General features: G+C 35.5%; 1 protein-coding gene across 1 annotated transcript in view; it reads left to right on the top strand.

Annotated features, from left to right (window-relative positions):
• The window catches only part of Chm (CHM Rab escort protein), a 184,463-nt gene that overhangs the window by 78,711 nt on the left and 83,838 nt on the right, over nt 1-21,914 (top strand). The window contains exons 5-8 of the mRNA XM_042672181.1: nt 2,657-3,029; nt 5,485-5,601; nt 6,120-6,240; nt 9,424-9,649. Coding sequence (XP_042528115.1) covers nt 2,657-3,029; nt 5,485-5,601; nt 6,120-6,240; nt 9,424-9,649 — 837 coding nt within the window. The remainder of the gene's footprint in view (nt 1-2,656; nt 3,030-5,484; nt 5,602-6,119; nt 6,241-9,423; nt 9,650-21,914) is intronic.

Raw genomic sequence — 21,914 nt, 5'->3', positions numbered from 1 at the left:
TGGCTTTTTTTTCCTGCTTATGGGTGCTGAGGAATCGAACCCAGGGCCTCATGTATGCAAGGCAAGCTCTGTACCACTGAGCCACCTTCTCAGCCCTGTTTTGGAATTTTTAAATGTTCAGATTTTGGATTTTTGGGTGAGGGATACGTAACTGAACAACCAGAGAACTATTTGAAGGGAATTGTTAAATGTAAGGTATGTGCATATGCGTGTCATGTATGCATGGAATAACAGTGATGGATGTCACTGGATTAATGAAATTTTTTGAGGATATGTAGGTTTATGGTTATGTTTGAGAATGTTGTATCTATGATATTTTGGGGAATGCAAGCATAGCCCCCAAAAAGTGATTAAATAAAATTGGTGAAAAAGGTGGAGATGACATTTGATAACATACACTTTGCAACATGCCATGTTGCAAAATAGGTGGAGATGAGACCAGAAAATTAATATACAAGGGACTTTGCTTTATTTTTTGTGTGTTTTTTATTGTAAAAATACTGTACAGAGGGGCTACAGTTATATGAGCAAGGTAATAAGTACATTTCCTATCAAGCTTTTTTGCCTCTTCTTTTGTTGTTCCCCTACCATCCCTTCCCTCCCACCTCCACAACTACTCCCTCCCCCTTCCTCCCTTCCCCTCCAAAGTTGTAAAGTTCCCTTTCAACATAGTGTCTTGTATATCTCATTGTTCCAGTGGGTCAACCTGTATCCCTATTTAAGCATTTTGGTTTTTTTTTCTTTCCCTCCCCGAATTAGAGAAGTATATATACAGGATACAGGGCATTGATATCAAATACAGTGAAAATAGGGGTTACTGTGGGAGAGGAACATACAAAGAAACAAAAAATCACATGGTACATTATAAATATGTTAGAAACAATAGCAAGAAAGAAAAAAAATTGTGTCCCTATCTTGGTGTTCATTTTGCTTAACATCATCTTATATGGTCATATGTATACATAGCTTTTGACCTTTTCTGCTTGTCCTGGACATGTACCAGTTGTTGCAAATAAGGGAAACCATGGGATCTATGTTTTTGGGGGGCCTGGCTTACTTCACTTAACATAATTTTTTCCAGGTCTTTTCATTTCCCAACAAATGGGGAAATGTCATTCTTTCTTATGGAGGCATAGAATTCCATTGTGTATATATACCACATTTTCTTGATCTATTCATCTACTGAGGGGCATCTGGATTTGTTCTATATCTTAGCTATGGTAAATAAAGCTGCCATAAACATAGTTGTTCTGGTAGCTTTAGTATGGTCTTGTTTGTGATCATTTGGGTAAATGCCCAAAAGTGGGATTGCTGGGTCATAGAGGAGCTCTATGTGGAGTCTTTTGAGGAACCTTCATATTGCTTTCCAAAGTGGTTCAACAAGTTCACACTCTCACCAACAATTTACAGTAGGATTAATGGACTTTGCTTTAGAGACAGGAAGAGGCAAGTTATTGGAAAGTAAGGTTTAGATTTGATGAAAGAAAGAACTACTGTTAATTCTTTGAGTAATCAATTAGCAGATATTTATTTCCCACAACCTGTAAAATTCAAAGTCTTTATTGGACCAGGTATAGAAGAGTACAAAATTTCAGTAAAAAATAGTGGATTCTGCAGAGCATTAATTAATTTATGATGCAGGCAAACTGCCTAGGAGGTAGTTGTTATTACTCAAGTTAGTGATGAGCTGAGTGTTACTTCTAGTAATAATTTTGGAAATGTGGCTTCCAGTGGAATAATAGACAGTATTACTAAAACAATACATAGGAGGAATGAATACATGATCTTTTTACATATCAGATTGTGACAGGACAACTTAACCTTTTTGTAGAAGCCCCCCCCCCCTCATTTTATGGAAGGTACCTGCGTTATATAATACCAAGTCAAGAGATACTCTCTACTAATCATCTGAGATAAATACTGTTGAACGTTTACTATGCTCCAGTCATTATACCACGTTCTCCTGTCATTGTACCACGTTCTTTACTTCATTTAATCTTTAGATCAACCTTGAAAGTTTAGGTCTCAGAGAAAATAAGTAACTAGTCCAAGTTTACAGAACCACTGATCCTCAGTCAGTGTTTGAACTCAGTTCTATTAATTCTGAGGTTCATGTTATTATTAATTTACTTCTAAAACACATCTTTTTTTTTTTTTTTGTCGGTCGTGTGGCTTGAACTCGGCCTGGGGTGCTGTCCCTCAGCTCTTCAGCTCAAGGCGAGCACACTACCACTTGAGCTACAGTGCCGCTTCTGGTTTTCTGGTAGTTTATTGGAGATAGGAGTCTCAGGGTCTTTCCTGCCCGGGCTGGCTTTGAACCACGATCCTCAGATCTCAGCCTCCTGAGTAGCTGGGATTACAGGCATGAGCCACTGGTGCCCAGCTTAAAACACAATCTTCTGTCTCTCAGATTCTCAAAAATGTACATGTGTCTTCTTAAACTTAAAATGTGTGGTTCAATATTAAATATCTCTCATATTTATACTGAAACTTTAACAGGTGAGTGTTTAATGCTTAGATAAGAGATGGCAAAATAATTACTGGACTTTATAAAGGAGATAAAGGAATCAAATTTGCCAGGAAAAGTTAAAGCGATGTGATAATTATAGCAGAGCTGTAAAGCATGATGCTGATTATTACTGTCATTTCTTATTAGTCAGGATTCGAATGAAGATGTTGAAGAAGCTGGTGCACTGCAGAAAAATCATTCCTCTGTGGCATCTACAAACTTCACAGAAACTGTATCTTCTGTCTGCCAGCCTACTGAAGATGACTCATTAAATGCTGCAGGCTGTGGAGTGGCTCTAGAATCAACCCCAAGCAGTGACCCAGAGAGTGCCCAAGAAGTAAATGATGCTCAAGTGGCAGGGGAGAAAGAAAACCATAGTGATGATAAAATTTCCGAAGAGGAAACAAGTGAAAATGTCCCTATAGTGGAGGATATAGCAGAGCAACCAAAGAAAAACAGAATTACTTATTCTCAAATTATTAAAGAAGGCAGGAGATTTAATATTGATTTGGTATCAAAGGTAACTATTGATTTTACCCGTTTTATACACAGCCATGTATAAAGATAGCCTTTTTAGCTGTTCTCGGGCTAGGTTCATTTATTTAAAAAATATATAAAAGATATATAACATTATACTGCTTAGACTAATCAAGAAAAGTCAAAGATGAAATTCTCCAAACTAAAATGAATTTCTAAGCAAATCTATACCTTTATTAATTATGGGACTAACATGTTAAGAAAAACAAAACTTGTTAATTATTAAAGTTCAGTCCTATTATTTAATTAAACTAAAATGATTTTTAGGGTCTTACTACTGGGAAATTGCTATGGCATATCACTTAGACCAGAAAGAGGGTGATGAGAAAGAGGCTGAGATTTAAATAATGTACACATTTATTGTTTCTGAGCTTCAGCAATAAAACTGTGGGATAGTTTTCATTGAAATTTATTTTTATTCTTCTATAATCCTTTAAGTACATTAGTTTAAAAATAAGCATTAAATCTTAAGCTGTATTAGATCTTAATACATTTTTATGTTTTATATATTAGTATTGTCCTTGAACCTTAAAAATGCATTTTTTTTTGGCCAGTTGTGGGGCTTGAACTCTAGGCCTGGGTGCTGTCTCTCAGCTCTTCAGCTCATGGCTAGCTCTCTACCACTTGAGTCACAGCACCACTTCTGGCTTTTTCTGTTTATATGGTGCTGAGGAATCGAACCCAGGGCTTCATGCATGAGAAGCAAGTACTCTACCACTGAGCCACCTTCCCAGTCCCCAAATGCTTATTTTTTTTTTTTAATTTAATTTTATTTGTGAACATACTGTACAGAGGAGTTACAGTTACATGGGCAGGATAATGCGTACGTTTCTAACACATTTATAAGATTATCTCTTTGTTGCTTTGTATGTCCCTCCTCCACAAATGCTTATTTTTTAAGCAAAAAAAAAAATGTGTTTTTTGAAGCTGGAAACCAGTGGCTCATTCCTGTAACACTAGCTACTCAGAAGGCTGGGATCTCAGGATCACAGGAATAAGATGATGAGAAAAATGGTGACAGTCAGCTAGGCACTGGTGGCTCACACTTATAATCTAAGCTACTCAGGAGGCTGAGATCTGAGGCTCATGGTTCAAAGCCAGCCTGGACAGGAAAGTCTGTGAGTCTATTATCTCCAGTTAATTACCAGAAAAGTGGAGCTGTGGCTCAAAGTGGTAGAGTATTTGTCTTGAGCAGAAATGTCCTGGCCCTGAGTTCCAGCCCCACTACTGCAAAAAAAAAAAAAAAGATAAAAGTTGAAAATGACATTGATTTTGTTTGTATTGAAAATTACTGAACTAATATAGTTTATGAAAATTTGCTTATCTGATATTGATTTACAGAAAATCTTTACTGTTTACTTGGATGCTCAAAATAATGATTTAGGTTCATTTTAGAGATTCCCTTTTTCTTTGGTAAAGTAAATTTCTTCCAGTTATTATAGATGTAATATTTAAAATGTTAATATTTATTTAGTTATAAGCAATACTTAAAATTGTCTTGATTATAGGAAATTACTAGATCTGTTGCATTTAACTGTATGGTTGAATTTAAAACATGCTACATAATATTGATTAAATTCTTGTGTTTTTTTTTCTCTTTAATATTAATTATGAGAGATGTTGAAAGATTGACTCAATCTCTCACATTCATGCCAGCAATAACAGGTCTCACTTCTTGAGAAAGTCATATCTCGTGCACATGGACTGAGGATCAAGAAGTAACCTTATAAATAGACTCTTAGGTGGAAATACATTATGATTTTTTTTCTGAGCTGACATTGTTATAAGCACATGGCCTTGTACAGATCTGCAGTTTCCTTCCCCAAACCCTTGCGTGCTAGTATGTTCTGTCTTTCAAGTTATTATAATTTCTTTTTGCCTTGAGCTTAGTTTCCTTCCTCATGGCTGGCACTCATCACTTGAGCTACACCTTCAGCCCAGCATTTTGCTGGTTAACAGAGTCTTATGGAGTTTTCTACTCAGGCTGACTTCAAACCATAACTGTCTTGAAGTCAGTCTTGTGAATAGTTAGGATTATAGAAGTAAGCCACTGCACCAGGCCAGTCATTGAGATTTTAAAAATAACTTGGGGGAGATAATAAAATGAATATGTTGAGATCCTGTGTATTATCTAACATCTTAGCATATGGGAGAAGATACTCTGTAACTAGGCAATTAACATTTGACAGAAGAACTATTTATCATTTGAATCAGGCTTTGCTACCAAATGAGTTAAGAAAAACTGTTGATTTTTAAAAAATATTTTGATTTTCCGAAAATGAGCTGTGAATATGCAGTAAATTATTTCATATTATAGCATTTATATGTGTAGTTCTTTTTACAAATAAGTTAAAAATCCAGCAAACTAATAGTTGCTATTTATCATTTGTCCATTATTTTGCTTTTGGTCTTACTTTTTATACTTTCTCTTTGTGTAGTTGCTGTATTCTCGGGGACTGCTAATTGATCTGCTAATCAAATCTAATGTCAGTCGATATGCAGAGTTTAAAAATATTACCAGGATTCTTGCATTTCGAGAAGGACGAGTAGAACAGGTACTATATTGATCAAGTATGTAACTGAGAATAAGATTAAGTTATTACAGTTCATTTTGGAAGGATAAACAAGTAGAATTGACATTTTCCTAGAAATGCAGCAGATTCTAGTCTTGTATGATGTTTTACAAAAATAAATGGTGAAATTTGCTCATTTGCAATTTATTATGAATTTTCTGATGGGTTATTCCACAGCTTGATTTGAGTGTTGGGAAAGTTTCAGGCAGGCTGCTAGGTTTGAACTGTCATTTGTTCCCTGTTAAGAGCGATATATCATTGACTTTTTAATAGCATGAAGAACAAGTTGGCAGAATGAAGTAAGAAAGCTTGCAAGCTAACTAGCTCTGAAGTCAACATAGATACTATTAGGACTGATGGAAGGTGATGTAATTGGGCAGACTAAAATGAAAATAATAATCCTCCTATATGTAAAGGGGATAAACTAACTTGGGATATTTGTACCATTAGGAAGCAATTTTATAACAATTTGTGTAACAGATTATTATACTGTTTCCCAGGTTCCTTGTTCCAGAGCAGATGTCTTTAATAGCAAACAACTTACTATGGTAGAAAAACGAATGCTCATGAAATTTCTTACATTTTGTATGGAATATGAAGAACATCCTGACAAATATAAAGGTATTGTTTTGCTTTAATTATGTTCTCCAGTTTTATGAGCTTTAAATTGCTTTATATTGGCTTTTATTTGATTAGCCACTTTTTTTTTGTCAGTTGAACTCAGGGCCCAAATACTGTCCCTGAGCTTTTTTTCTCAAGGATAGTATTCTACCACTTTGAGCCACAGCTCCACTTCCAGTTTTCTGGTGAGTGGTTAATTGGAGATAAGAGTCTCACAAACGTTCCTGCATGGAATGGCTTCAAACCATGATCTACAGATCTCAGACTCCTGAGTATCTAGGATGACAGGTATGAGCCACCAGCACCCAGCTAGCCACTTCTTTCTTTAAAATAATATTCTGACTTATCAGTATCTCATAGTTAAAGCCATTAAGAACATGTAGCTATTTAAATTTGTTAGACATATATGAAATTAGAAGTTCAATTCCTTGGTCTCACTAGGCATTTCATGGTACTCAATAGCCGTATGTGGCTAGCGGCCGTAGTGCACATACCTTCAGTATCAAACAAATACTGGACTATATTTTAATTTTAATATTTGATTATAGAATATTGTTTTCAACTGGTTTCTGATAGGATAATATTCTTCTTTGGTTGTTACATTCTTTTTTCTCATCAACAATAACCTTTTATAGATTGTCATTTTCAGGACTGATCTTACTTAGAATCTTGAACTATTCATTTTGATTAACCATTAAAAGAATAATAAGGTCCCTCAGTGGTAGAGCGCTTGCCTTGCATGCATGAGGCCCTGGGTTCGATTCTTCAGCACCACATAAGCAAAAAGAAAAAAGCCAGAAGTGGCACTGTGGCTCAAGTGGTAGAGTGCCAGCCTTGAGCTGAAGAGCTGAGGGACAGTGCCCAGGCCCAGAGTTCAGGCCTCACGACTGGACCTGTCCCCCCCCCCCCAAAAAAAAAAAAAAAAAGAAAAGAAAAATAAGGGTAAATGATGCATAGGGAAAACCATTGGATTTGGAGAAGACTTTTTTTTCTAATATTGGATTTGAGCCATGTCACTGTGTGATCTGGTGGCCAAGTTCAGATTTTGTTAAAATTGAATGTATCATTTTAACATCAGATCTATGTACTTCAAGTGCATTGGGTTGATGATATTAAGAAAAATAATATCATTATGAAATTTTTTTTTTTTGGGTCCGATCGTGGGGCCTGAACTCTTGGCCTGGGTGCTGTCCCTCAGCTCTTCAGCTCTAGGCTAGCGCTCTACCTCTTGAGCCATAATGCCACTTCCAGCTTTTTTTCTTTTTGCTTATGTGGTGCTGAGGAATCGAACCCAGGACCTCATGAATGCAAGGCAAGCACTCTACCACTGAGCCACCTTCCCAGCCCCCATTATGAAAATTTTTGATGGAATAATAAAACTACAATTGTTCTTAAAAATTCACGTCCAAGTTGGCTACGCTTATAATCCTAGCTACTCAGGAGGCTGAGATCTTAAGATCACAGTTTGAAGCCAGCCTCTGCAGAAAAGATTGGGAGAATCTTATCTCTAACCACAAAAATTTGGAAGTAGTGCTGTGTTTCAAGTGATAGAACACTAGCCTTGAACACAAAAGCTCAGGGACAGTGGCCAGGCCCAGAGTTCAAGACTCAAGACCAGAAAACCAACAAACAACAAAAACAGTAACAAAAAAATTAAGTCCACTGGCTACTGCCAGATTGTTCTCTCAATGGCTCTATAAACTTGCATCCTTTCAGTAATGTTTTTGAAATTTTTATTTAAATTATTTCCATAAAGTTTTGTCTTTTGTCATGGGTTGTATTTGATTCCACTAATTGTCCAGTTTCACTGTTTTCTGTTCTTGATTTAAGGAATTAATTTTTAGGGTCCTGTGTGTGTGTGTGTGTGTGTGTGTGTGTGTGTGTGTATTTGTACTTTGGGACTTGTCTTCTTACTTGACTTGTTTGCTGAAAGCTGACATTCTTCTACTTGAACTATACCTCCAGCCCTGTTTTTTTGGTGGTTAACTGGAGATTTATCTTTACAGACTTTTATTCCTGGGCTGCCTTTGAACCGAGATCCTCCAGGTCTCAGTCTCCTGAGTAGCTACCAATGTAGGTGTGGTCACAGGCTCCTGTCTGGGTCCCTTATTTTTGATGCATAATAACTAATTTCTCTAGCCTGAAATTAGTTTTATTGCTTTTTTCATCATAGTTCATTGTTCTACTCAGTTCTAGTAAGAAGTGTTTACCAAAAGTTATCTACTACTCTATCATTTTTATCAGCAAGTATTCATTTTACTTTATTTAATATTTCCAAATGTAATCATTGTCAGCATTGAAGTTTAAATGAAATGAAATGAGATTTTTTTTCTCTCTGTGTGTGTGTGTTAGAGAGAGACATACAGAGAGAGAGAGAGAGAGAGAGAGGGACATGGGGCTTGAACTAAACCCTGAGCACTGTCCCTGAGATTTTTTGCTCAAGGTTGATGTTCTACCACTTGAGCACAGCTCCACTCCTGGCTTTTTGGTGATTTAAGATAAGGATCTTACAGATTTTTGATCTTACAGATTTTTCTGCTTGGTCTGGCTTCAAACCACAATCCTCAGATCTCAGCCACCTGAATAGCTCCTACTACGGGCCAGAGCCACTTGCACCTGGCTGATTTTCTTTTTTAAATCCATAAAATAATAAAGATTCATTATTTAAAGCTTAAAAACTGTATTGTCAATGCAATAAGGATAGTGAAATTCTTTTTTTTTTTTATAATTGGTTGTGGGGCTTGAACTTTGGGCCTTGACGTTGTCCTTGAGCTCTTCAACTCAAGGCTAGCACTCTACCACATGAGCTATAGTGCCACTTCTGGATTTCTTGTGGTTCATTGGAGATAAGAGTGTCACGGATTTTCCTGTCGGGGCTGGCTTCAAATCATGATCCTCAGATCTCAACCTCCTGAGTAGCTAGGATTATAGGCATGACCCACCAGCACCCAGCTAAAATTCTTTTCTTTTCCCCGTTGAGATCAATAGTCACTGTGGAAAATATAATAATAATATCAATCACAATCCTTTGTGAAGTCTTTTTTTAAATTTTTATTTATTTATTTATTATTATTATTTTTTTACCGTTGTGAAGTCTTAAACAGACTTGATCATTTTCATGTAGGTGGGATCTTAAATAAAAAACTACTTCTCATTTTAATTAATAATTTTCCTATTTTATAGGCTATGAGGAGATTACATTTTCTCAATATTTAAAAACTCAAAAATTAACACCCAACCTGCAATATTTTGTCCTGCATTCAATTGCAATGTCATCAGAGTCAAGCAGCAGCACCACTGATGGTCTCAAAGCTACCAAGAACTTTCTTCACTGTCTTGGGCGATATGGCAACACTCCATTTTTGTTTCCCTTATATGGCCAAGGGGAACTTCCTCAATGTTTCTGTAGGTAAGTTTCATATAGATTTTCTGGTCCTTTCTAAAGGGGATACCTAAGTAAAACATGACAATTAGAACAAAAATATTAACGGTTTAATATATGGAAACACACTTTGTTCTATTTTTTTTAAAAAGAATAAGCTACTTACCTTCTTAATTATTCATATAAATAATGTATTCTATTTGGCTTATTTGGCTTTGTGACAAATATAACAATTTCCAGAGCTCCACAAATTTGTCAGCATTTAAAAAATCCATGTCAGTACACTCACATGGAATATCATTGCATTATATTTTTGTCCTGTTTCCTTGATTACCTATGCGATTGCACCTCTGTTTCTTAGTTAATCATGCATTTGACAAAGATACCTTAAGTTGACTTTTGCATTCAATATTATGTTTCAAAGCATCATCCTTACATATTATCATAATTTTAATTTATAAGAGTCTGGGAAGGTGACAGTGGTAAAGTGCTTGCCTTGCATACATGAAGCACCTGGGTTTGATTCCTCAGCACCATATAGGCAGAAAAAGCCAGAAGTGCCGCTGTGGCTCAAGTGGTAGAGTGCTAGCCTTGAGCTGAAGAGCTGAGGGACAGAGCCCAGGCCCAGAGTTCAGGTCCCACGACTGACAAAAAAATTAATTTATAGATAATATTCCACTGTGAATATACCACAATCTGTTTTTCCAGTTTTCTCTTGATTGACACACATAGATTTAGTTTTTCATTCTTATCATTGATGTGTGTGTTATGTGTATGTATATACATATGTCAGGATATATATGTTCAAAAATTTCTTTGTGACACTTAGCTAAGGGTGAGATTTCTGTGTCATAACATATTTGAATTTTGACATTTTATGCCACAGTGGCCGGTTATTTTTCTAGAAAGTGGTACCAGTCGCTTCCTATTAGCAGTGTATAAACATTTTTATAGTTGTGTTTGCCACCAGAGAAAACGTTTTTGTCAATTTAATTCACATAAAATTATCATCAGTTGTATTTTTATTTTAAATACCTGATTACCTATGAGACTAATCCTCTTATGTTTCTGAACTACTCATGGTTTCTCTTCTGAGAAAGACTTGTAATATTTTCCTATTCGTCTTTTGGGTTGTTGTCTTCCTAGTAAATTGTAGGAGTTTTTAAGTATATTCTTAATGCTGATCTTTTTTCAGTTATTTGGGCTTTATGCATATTGTCTTATTGTATTTCTGATACATGGGCTTCACTAAGATGAATATAGATAAATATAGGAACCTTATCTTTCATACTTATTTTTGGAGGTAGTATTATATAGTAGTTAAAAATATAGTCCATGGAGACCAGGTGCCAGTGGCTCAACCCTGTGATCTTGGCTATTCAAGAGGCTGAGATCTGAAGGATTGTGGCTTGAAGCAAAATAATCAGCAAAACAAGCCAGCTAGAATGGTAGAAGTGGCTCATGTGGTAAAGTACTAGTTGTGCAAGCAAGCAAGAAACCTTGAATTAAAACCTTCATACTGGTAACAATAACAAACAACAACAACAAAACCCAACCAGAAAATCCCCACAGACTGTGGAGATAGATGGCTTGATTTTATCTGTATTAGCCATGTAGCCTGGAGCAATTTTTATAACCTATTATATTTTCAAAGAATCAGCTTTAGAATTTTTAAAATTTATTTTGGCTCTGTTAAACCTTTTTTTCATAGCTATTAACTTCTGCTCATTTTACTCTCCCGTATTTTACTGTTCTGAGGATTTTATTCAGCTTATCCCTTCCCACCCTTGCCCTTACCCATTTTTAGACCTAAACTCGAGTTAAATAAGTTGACCCTTGAACAACATGGTGGTTATGGGACCTGAACCACTTTACTGTCAATTCTCCTAACTCCCATAACTAAACTGTTAATAGCCTGAAGCTGACTGAAACCTTACCAATAATATAAAAATGATTAACACATATATAATGTAAAAACTATTTGGGAACTAAAAGATCACCTTTTTACTGTGATAACACAATTTTCTGGGGAGAATAACTGCTCATCTGGAGATGATTAGTGTTTCACAGTATTTGAAGTGGATACTTGCAATTCTTGAATTGACCAGAGTAGAACAGGAAGTAGCTATGAAAACATTAGTACTGTATTACTACAGTATGTTTAATGAATACATTTATTTCAGGATACATTTGTTTACATCTCACTCTACTAAATAGTGCCAAACACACTTTGCATGTGTGGGTGAAGGTTTTTCCCTCTGCATTTTAAAATTCCTTTCTTTCTTTTTCTTTACCCTGGGAAACTTCATCTCTGCTCTTCTTTTTTTATTGCATTTTTTTGTTATTGTAAAAGTGGTGTTCAAAGAGGTTATAGTTACATGTCAGGTAAATAGCACATTTCTTTTTGGACAATCTCATCCCTTCCTCTCTCCCATTTTTTTCCTCTGGTCCCCACCCACAAGTTTTCTTTTTTTTTTAGTTTGAATTCTGGGCTTGGGAACTGTCCCTGAGCTCTTCAGCTCAAGGCAAGTGCTCTACCACTTGAGTCACATTGCCACTTCCGGTTTTCTCTCACCCACTAGTTTTATAGCTCATTTTCAGCATACTGTCTAGTGAGCATCACTGCCGCATTTGTTCCCACTTTGTTCCTCCATTCCTGTGCTCCCCATACCCTCCCAAAGACAGATAAACAAACAAGACAAACGAAAATAAAAATTGAAAATGGCAACAAAGGAAAAAAAAACACCTCATTTCTACTTCCTGGAGTTCATTTGAATAAATATTGTTTATATGGTCAAATGCACATGGCTCTTGCTCCTTTTCATTCCTCTCCTAAGAATATTCTCCTTTGATCTCACTGTGTGAATGCTTAGACACCTGTATAATTTTTATCATGTCCCAGTATATTTTTTAAACCATCCAGTATGTTTACTTGTAGATTTATAGATACATTTTTGATATCACAAATGAAGGAAAACATGCAACCTATCTTTCTTTCAGTTTGGCTTATTTCACTTAATATTATTTTATCCCATCTTTCCATTTCCTTATAAATGGTACAATATCCTTCTTTTTGATGGAGTAGAATTCTATTCCTCTACATTTTTATTAGTATTAATCACATGTCCAAGGGAGTTTCATTTTGACGTGTCCATGTATCTTGATCAGGTTTATCCCCTCTATCACTCTCCTTCATTTCTCTCCCCTCTTTTCTAGCCAGTCTCAACAAGCTTCATTATTCCATTTTTACACAGGTAAGTAAAGTATTTTGACCATATTCACTCTCTTTCACTTTCTCCATTAGAACTTCCTCTTCCCAATAACCCACTTTTTTTTAGTGTTTGTTAATTATTCAAAGGAGATTTACTGTGGTATTTCTCACATGTATATATAATATTTGTATTGAGCCTCCCAATTTCTCTCACTTTCCCCATCCCCCTACTTTCAATTATTCAGTAGCTTTCAATGAGTGTTGATCAATTTTAATATGTAACATTATAGATTTTTTTTTAACTTAGCATAGGGATTTGAGATAGTAAGTGAAAAAGACACATTTTTATGTTCTTGACAATATTTAACTTTTTCTCAATTTCTTCAATATTTTTAAGCTGTGTAGTTTTTCAGTTTTTCAAAATGTCATAATTCTCCAAAACATGGATCATGTATTTGAAGTTCATTTTTCCTTTTCTTGTCTTCTTTTTATTTATTTTTGGGGTGTGTGTGTGTGTGTGTGTGTGTGTGTGTGTGTGTGTGTGTGTGTGTGTGTGTGTGTGTGTGTGTGTGTGTGTGTGTGTGTGTGTGTGTGTGTGTGTGTGTGTGTGTGTGTGTGTGTGTGTGTGTGTGTGTGTGTGTGTGTGTGTGTGTGTGTGTGTGTTCAGGTCCTTGGTCTTAAATTCAGAGGTTGGTCATTGTTTCTCAGCTGTTTTGCTCAAGGTACTATACCACTTGAGCCAAACCTCCACTTCTGACTTTTTGCTGGTTAATTAGAGATGAGAGTCTCATACTTTCTTACCCAAACTGCCTTTGAACTGTGATACTCAGATCTCAGCCTCGTGAGTAGCTAGGATTATAGGCATGAGCCACCAGTGCCCAGGTAATCTTTTTATTTTCTAATATAATGAGGATTATAAAGTTTATACTATTCTTCTACATCTTAATGTATAATTTTCATTATTCTAAGCATTTTAATTTCAATTATAATTTTTTCACAGATCCATGAGTTATTATAAGATATTTGAGAATAGCTAACTTGATTGATTCTTCTTTATCTTAATTGCATTATTGGTTGAACATATGATTTTATGGTATTAATTCTTTTTTAATTTTTTTTGATACTGGGGTTTGAACTCAGGGTTTGTGCTTGCTAGGTAGTTGATTTGTGGTATTAATTCTTTGCACTTCATTGATACTTATTTTGTAGTCTAGTATGTCATTTATTTTACTCTTTCCCATATATGCTTGAGAATTTTTTTGTTTTTGTTTTTGTTTTTGGTGCTAGTTCTGGGACTTGAATTCAACGTTTGGGCACTGTCCCTGAACTTCTTTGGCTAAAGGTTAGCTCTATACCACTTTGATCTACCATTCCAGTTGCAGCATTTTGTTAGTTTAATGGAGATAAGTCTCACAGACTTTCCTGCTTGGGCTGGCTTTGAACCGTAATCTCAGATCTCAGTCTCCTGAGCAGTTAGGTTTACAGGTATGAGCCACCAGTGTGTAGCTGCTTGAAAATATTTATATGAAGTTGCTTGGTACTGGGTTCTCTAAAGGTTTTTCTTGGGGCCCAATGTGGAAACTTCAGGGAGTGCCTGGCAGGGAGAGTAAAGAAATTTGAATACTACCAAAATAATCTAATCGCAATTGTGAAAATGGAAAACAAAACCTGTTGGGTTCTTAGAGGGAAGGGAGCAGGGAGTGTGATAGAGGAGGTAAAATTGAGTTAAAATACAGCCTAACCCCTCCTCATATATAAGCCAGTAAAAAAAAAAACTTTATTTTACTTCTGTTTCTCTTGGTCTATTAATAATAGAGAAATGTGTTTTGAAATCTCCCATTATGATCTTGAATATGTCAATTTCTTTCTATAATACTAACTTTCCATTTATTGGGAGTTAATTAAGTTAATAGGAATTTCCTATTTTTTAATTTTCCTGATTAAATGTTATACATTATCTTCTAAATTTCTCCATCTGTAATGATGTCTTTTTTCCCTTAAATTCTTCTTTGTCTACTTTTCAGGTAGTTCTTACTACTTTTTAAAAATTTACATGTTATGTATTTCTGAATCCTCTTAATTTTCAGCTTTTTTGTTTAGTGCTCTGATTAATATAGACTTACATGTTTTTAATCTGATTTGACAGTGTCTTTTGCTGAATTTTGTTAACAGGGGGCTGGCTGCTCCTTTCCTATAGTTCCATGTACCTGAAAATGTTTTGTTTTGTTTTTTGCCTTCTTTGACTTGACGGAAATGTAATCAAGTAAACAGTTCCTGGTTGACAGTTCTTGTCAGTATTGTAAAATTTATTATTTATGTTTCATTTTTGCTATTGAAATTTTGATATCAGCCTGATTTTTTCATTTCTTTGTAGGGGTTATCTTTACACTCAAGCTATTTCTAAGACAGCTTGTATTTTACTTTTTTACCTTGCTGAATATTAAAGCGTTGCTTTCTGTATATTTAGCTTAGTGTGTATTGAACATATGATATTAATAATGTATCTTTTTTTTTTTTTTGCCAATCCTGGGAGCTGACTCTGAGCTTCTTTTTCCTTAAGGTTAGCATTCTACCACTTGAGCCACAGTACAACTTCCAGCTTTTGCTGTTTATGTGGTACTGAGGAATCAAATCCAGAGCTTCCTGCATGCTAGCCAATCACTCTACCACTAAGCCACATTCCCAGTGTATCCATTTTGACCCATAGGTCCATATAACTCAACCAAATACATTATGTGTCTTCTGTGAATTTATGTTGCTTAATATTTTAGAAAATTGCCGACCAATACCTTTACAGATACTCATTTTCTTCATTATTTCCTTTCTCAATATTTGGACTGTAAATAGGCTTTGAACTTTAGAAATCACTTTTCCTTGCATATTCATAGTACATTCACATTTTTTGCATGTTTTGTACTTTTGATTATATTCTGGGTTTTCATTAATATTGGTATTCATGACTCTATATTAATTCTCTTATCAGTGGTTAATCTGTAGTTTAACACATTCAGTTTTATTTCAATATTTTTATATTTCAATTTCAAGAACTCCAAAAGTTCCTTGCTTTGTTTTTGTACTCGACTTGAACTCTATCATTTTTTTTTTTTGTGATACTGAGATTTGAATCTAAGGTATTATGAGTACTAAGCAAGCATTTTCCCACTTGAGGCATTTCACTGGTCCCTTTTTTAAATTGGATATTATCTGAGATACAGGTTTGCTTTATTCCCAGACCTGCCTGGATTCTGATCCTCCCATTTGTTACAATGGTGATAGGTACATGCTACTGCAGGCAGCCATTTTGCTTACCATATAGCTTGGAATGACAAGCATGCCTTATCACATTATGCAGCTGGTTGAGGTGGAATCTTGAGAATTTTTATTCCTGGTTAGCCTTAACTGTGATCCTTCCATCTCTGCCTCCCAAGTAGCTAGAATTACAAGCTTGCACTCTTTATCATTTTTTTTATTGTGAAAATACTGTACATAGGGGTTACAATTACATGGGCTAGGTAATGAGTACATTTCTTATCAAGCATTGTTGCCACCTCCTTTGTTTCCCCTCCCCTTCTGTTCCCATCTCCCCCTTCCCCACCCTTGTTTCTGTTTTTGTTTTTGTTTTGCCAGTATTCAGGCTTGAACTCAGGACCTGCTCATTATCCCTGAGCTTTTTGGCTCAAAGCTATTCCTATACCACTTAAACCTCAGCTCCACTTCCTGCCTTTTTGGTAGTTAATTGGAGATAAGAATCTCACAATTTCCTGCCCAGGCTAGCTTTGAATCACAATCCTCAGATCTCGGCCCCCTGAATAGCATTATAGGCTTGAGCCACTGGAGCCTTACTATTTTTGAGCATTTGACAAGTATTTTCAATTCCTATTTCTTTAAACATGTGGCATATAGCTATTTTACACTTTTTCTTTTCTTTTATTCTCATTTTATTGTCAAGGTGATGTACAGAGGGATTATAGATACATAAGTTAGTAGTGAGTACATTTCTTGTCTAACTTGTTACCCCTTTCCTTATTTTTCTCCCTTTTTCCCTACCCCCTGTTTCTGTTAACTGTTAATATTGGTGATCTAATATTTCCAGGTGCTATTTCTCCTTATTCATCTGAATGACTTATTTCCTTGTGCAATGTTTTTCTTTAGGCATATATATCTTATTGGCTTTAATCTAGGGATGCAGAGTACTTTCCTAAGTTGTGTTTCTTTTACATACAAGGCACTACAAACTTGAAAACGTTCTAGATCTTCTCAAGGCATCTATACTTAATAGTAGGGTTCCAGATCTCTCTTGCATGGAGATCCTGATATAATACTTTTTCAAAATTAATTTATTTTTTTCCTGCACTGCCCATGGCTCAAAGGTTTAATTTCTGCTGTAGGTTTTTACTGAATGCTTGGAGACATTTGGGAGATAGGGTGTTTACCATGGACATTAGTTTTCCTTCAATCTCATCAGTGCAGTAAGAATTATGTTTCATGCAAAATATCATTTTCTACTGTTAACAGGAAGTGCTGTCATCATATGTACTTCAGTATCCCACTGGAAGTAGACATTTTCAAATAACAATCTCCTAAATATATGATTGTATGAATGAATGTGAGAATGCCATTAATTTGAAGGTAACATTATATTTTTGTGTATTGGTGCTGAGGCTTGAACTCAGGGCCTGGGCTTGTCTCTGAGCTCCTTTTACTCACATCTAGTGTTCTCACACCACCCTTCTTCTGGCTTTTTGAGGTAGTTTATTTGAGATGTTATCTTACAACTTTCTTGCCCAAGCTGGCTTTGACTTATCATCCTCAGATCTCAGCTAACCACATTGCTAGGATTACAGGCATGAGCCACTAGTGCCCAGCTAAACTTATTTTTTAAATTAGCATCAATTAATTGTACAGAGAGTTTTAACTTTGACATGTTCCACATATGCATACAATGTGCCTTCATCAGATTTACCCCTTTCATATCACTTATTTTAGAATATGATAGACTTCTATACTTCCTCTAACCATATAGGTCAAAATAAGAATGAATAAGGAATACCATGTTCTCCAGGACCAGTGCTCCTTCTATCAATTGAAATTAAGGGAGTTTATGGATTTATCTTTTTTTTTTGTCAGTTGTGGGACTGGAACTCGGGGTCTGGGTGCTGTCCCTGAACTCTTTTGTTCAAGCCACTTTGATCCACAGCTCCACTTCCAGTTTTCTGGTGGTCATTTGGAGATCAGAGTCTCCTGGGCTTTGCTGCCTGGCTGGCTTTGAACTGTGTCCTCATATCTCAGCCACATGAGAAGCTAGGATTACAGGCATGAGCCATCAGCTCCTGGGTTTAAACCATTTTTCCCTTTTCTTGTATCACTGTCTGCTTCAAAGAAACCACACTGTTTTCTCATAATACCACATGCTATTCATTCCTCACAAAGGTAAGTTAGCAGACAAGGACAGAATGGACAGATCCCTTGAAAGTTACCTGTCTAATTGGCCTCCTTACTAACATTTTATATGGAAAGCAGGTTGTACATCTCTAATATCCATAATTTTCCAAACTCTGAAACCTTTTGATTCTATACATAATGGTACAAATGGAAAATTTCACGCTTAATCTACCTCTTCTCACATGTCACAGTCAACACAATAGTATACTAAAAATATTGTAGGAAATTATCCTGAACATTTTTTTTTGCTCAAGGCTAGGGCTCTACCACTTGAACTATACCTCTACTTCTAGCTTTTTTGTGTGCATGATTAATTGGAGATAAGAGTCTCATGAAATTTCCTGCCCAGGTTGGCTTTGATCCATGAGCCTTAGATGTCAGCTTCCTGAGTGACTAGGATTATAGGGATGAGCCAACAGCACCAGCCTATATTTATTGTTTTTTTTTTTTGGGGGGGGGGTCCGGTCGTGGGGCCTGAACTCTGGGACTGAGCGCTGTCCCTTAGCTCTTCAGCTCAAGGCCAGTGCTCTACCACTTGAGCCACAGCGCCACTTCCGGCTTTTTTTTCTTTTTGCTTATGTGGTGCTGAGGAATCGAACCCAGGGCCTCAGGCATGCAAGGCAAGCGCTCTACCACTGAGCCACCTTCCCAGCCCCAGCCTATATTTATTCTTAATCATATATATTCTAAATTTATATTTGAGCCTCTTTCCTCTCTCTCTCCCTCCCTTCCTCTCTTTTCTTTGTGTTTGATCTGTGGCTTGAAATCGGGGCCTAGGCACTGTCGCTATGCTCTTTTGCTCAGGCTTGTGCTCTACCACTTAAGCCACAGCTCTGCTACTGGTATTTTGGTGGTTAATTGGAGATTAGAGTCTCACAGACTTTCCTGCCCAGGCTGGCTTCAAACTGAGATCCTCAGATCTCAGCCTTCTGATAGCTAGGGTTATAGCCCTGAGCCACTAGTGCCCAGCCCTTTTTCTATTTTTAAGGAAAATTCATTTAAGGTTTTTTTGTGTGTATCATCTAGTATAAACTTTCAGATTGAATCCTTTATGGATTCCATATATCCTAGACAAAAAAGACATTTTCCCAAAGACAGTTTTAACTTTAACAAGGCTGAGATTTTGTCAGAACTTACCTTTTTATCATATACAGAAGATTGTCAATATTGCTCAGTTTTGTGAATATTATCTCAATTTTAAAGTTTGATATAAAAATTGTACATCATCCTGTCCTTTTTGAAGTATACTTTCAGTTAATGATGTGATTAAATGTACATATAGTAAAAACAGAAAAGACTGTGTCTGTTATGTTTGAAATAATATGTTAAACTGTTAAGTGGTTGTTTTGTCATTAAGATGACTCCTATATTTTATAAACATGAAAGTATGTGTGAGTTATAATCAAAATGCATTTACATGGAGTAGGAGTTTTAACCTCTAATTATATAATCAATCCCATATATAATGCTTTATAATTTCATATATTGTTCTGTTTATATCCTAAATTAGTAACTCTACCATCGTCTATACATCATCGCTTACAATTTTTATCACCAGGTCATCCGAATAAGGTGTCACCTGTTCTGTGATTTCTAACCACTATTCTGTGTTCTAATATAAGCCTCATAGGCGTTTCTCAAAGCCAGTTACACAGTGTTCTCATCAAGGCTACTGTTATAAATGACATGCATGCATATTTATGTGAAGGATTCAAAGACATTTGTAAGTCATATCCTTGCATTCTAAGTGAATTCTCTGTAAGCAGTATAACATGTTAACTACTAGAGATAACTTTAAAGAATAAACATTTTGAGGTTTTGAAAAATCATTTTAAATAGGTAGATTTTCTAGAAAAGAAAATAATGCTTTATTTATTGTGGTACATAGTACACATCGATATGTCAGGATATATAATTGGGACCATATTGAAAGAAAAGGCATTGAAACCTATATATTTTTCTAGTCTAGCTAGCCTTAGAATTTCCTTTACTATATATTAGTTACTTAATATTTTTTCTGGCATACAGGATAGGGTATGTATGAAATATATAGATTTTTAAACTTTCACAATATATCTTCCAAACAGAAGTCCCTTTTAAGCCCTAATGGGACTAATTTATTTGTTATCTGTATGGTTGGTAACATAGTAAGCTTCAGAAATACCTTCAAGTTCAGAATAGGTTTTTTATACTGTGTCAATGTTTTCATAACCTAAGAAATGGAGCAGTACCAGTGGGAGCAAACAAACTTTACGTGTTTTTTTTATAAGTAGACCTGGTAGACCTGGACTGCCCAGAGAGTTTTACATTTATAAAATAAAAACTAAAAAAAAATAAGGCCTTAACTGTTGGGTTACTAGGTAGTCTTTTATTCTTTTGTGGCCTAGATTTGATGTTCTATTTTTATGCTTTATGTGATAGAACTTTTAAAAGATGAAGGATAAAAAATTTCAATATCAGAATATGTTATACATGAATAAATCAATGATTACCACTAAACACTTAAATAGTTACAATATTACCTAAGGAAAATTTCCTACTTTCTCAGGAATTTATAGAACACAAAAACTTTCAAAAAAAGAGACAATGTGAAGATCCAAAGTCTACAAGATATAAATGGATATTTGCATATCTAAAAATCTTGCTTAAGATTGTAAGAGAACTATGGGTAGGAATCCATTTGATGCATTCAGTTAGTGATGAGAGAATTATGCCCCAAAGTGAGATTTATAGTTGCTACTGTGATTTTTGTCATAATCAAGGGATTTTCTAAAAATATAGGGTCTAAGAAGTTTTATATTTTTCTCTACTTTTCCTATGATTTTAAAATTGCTATCTTTAGTTCGAAGTCCCAGATCAGAAGATCAATACATCTGGGTTTTTTTTTGTTTGTTTTTGTTTTTTTGTCGGTAATGGGGCCTGAACTCTGGGCCTAGACACTGGCCCTCAGCTCTTCAGCTCAAGGCTAGCATTCTACCAAATTGAGCTACAGCACCACTTCTGGCTTTTACTGCTTGTGTGGTGCTGAGGAATCAAATGCAGGGCCTCATGCATGCAAGGCAAGTACTCTACCACTGAGCTACCTTCCCAGCCCCAATACATCTTACTGAATGTTATATAGTTCCTTTCAGGGAAATCATATGGAAGCATCTTTCAAAACAAACAATCTACTTATTTTCTTCTGTAATAATCATTTTTATACCTATAACCTGAATTTACAAATTCAAGTTTTCTGAGCCCAGTTCAGTTTAATAGTTTTATATTATTGATTATAAAATATAATCATTGATAAATACTTCAAGATTAGGAGATTATACAGAAATGCCTCATTGCAAAGACTATGTTGGTCATTCACTAAGTATTTGATAACCAAATGAATAAATAGAGGTTGATGATGTATAACTGTGGAAATTGTGAAAGAAGTGACAAAGCAGCATTAATCAAGCTTTTTTGAGTATCAGAAATTAACACAAAATTGCTAGACTACATCTCCAGTTTCAGACTTGTAGAGTTGTAGTAGGAGATGAAAAAAAATGTCTTCCTAAATTTTATTGTACTATCTTTAAATAGTTGTACAAAGGAGTTGCTATTTGAAAAACAATTTTATGAATACAATGTATCTGGATCACTGTTTAACCA

Source organism: Dipodomys spectabilis, unplaced genomic scaffold, assembly GCF_019054845.1.
Source record: "Dipodomys spectabilis isolate Male_0828 unplaced genomic scaffold, ASM1905484v1 ptg000673l, whole genome shotgun sequence".
Taxonomy (NCBI): Eukaryota; Metazoa; Chordata; class Mammalia; order Rodentia; family Heteromyidae; genus Dipodomys; species Dipodomys spectabilis.
Note: the sequence above shows the minus strand (reverse complement) of the source record. Positions and strands in the feature narration are given on the sequence as shown.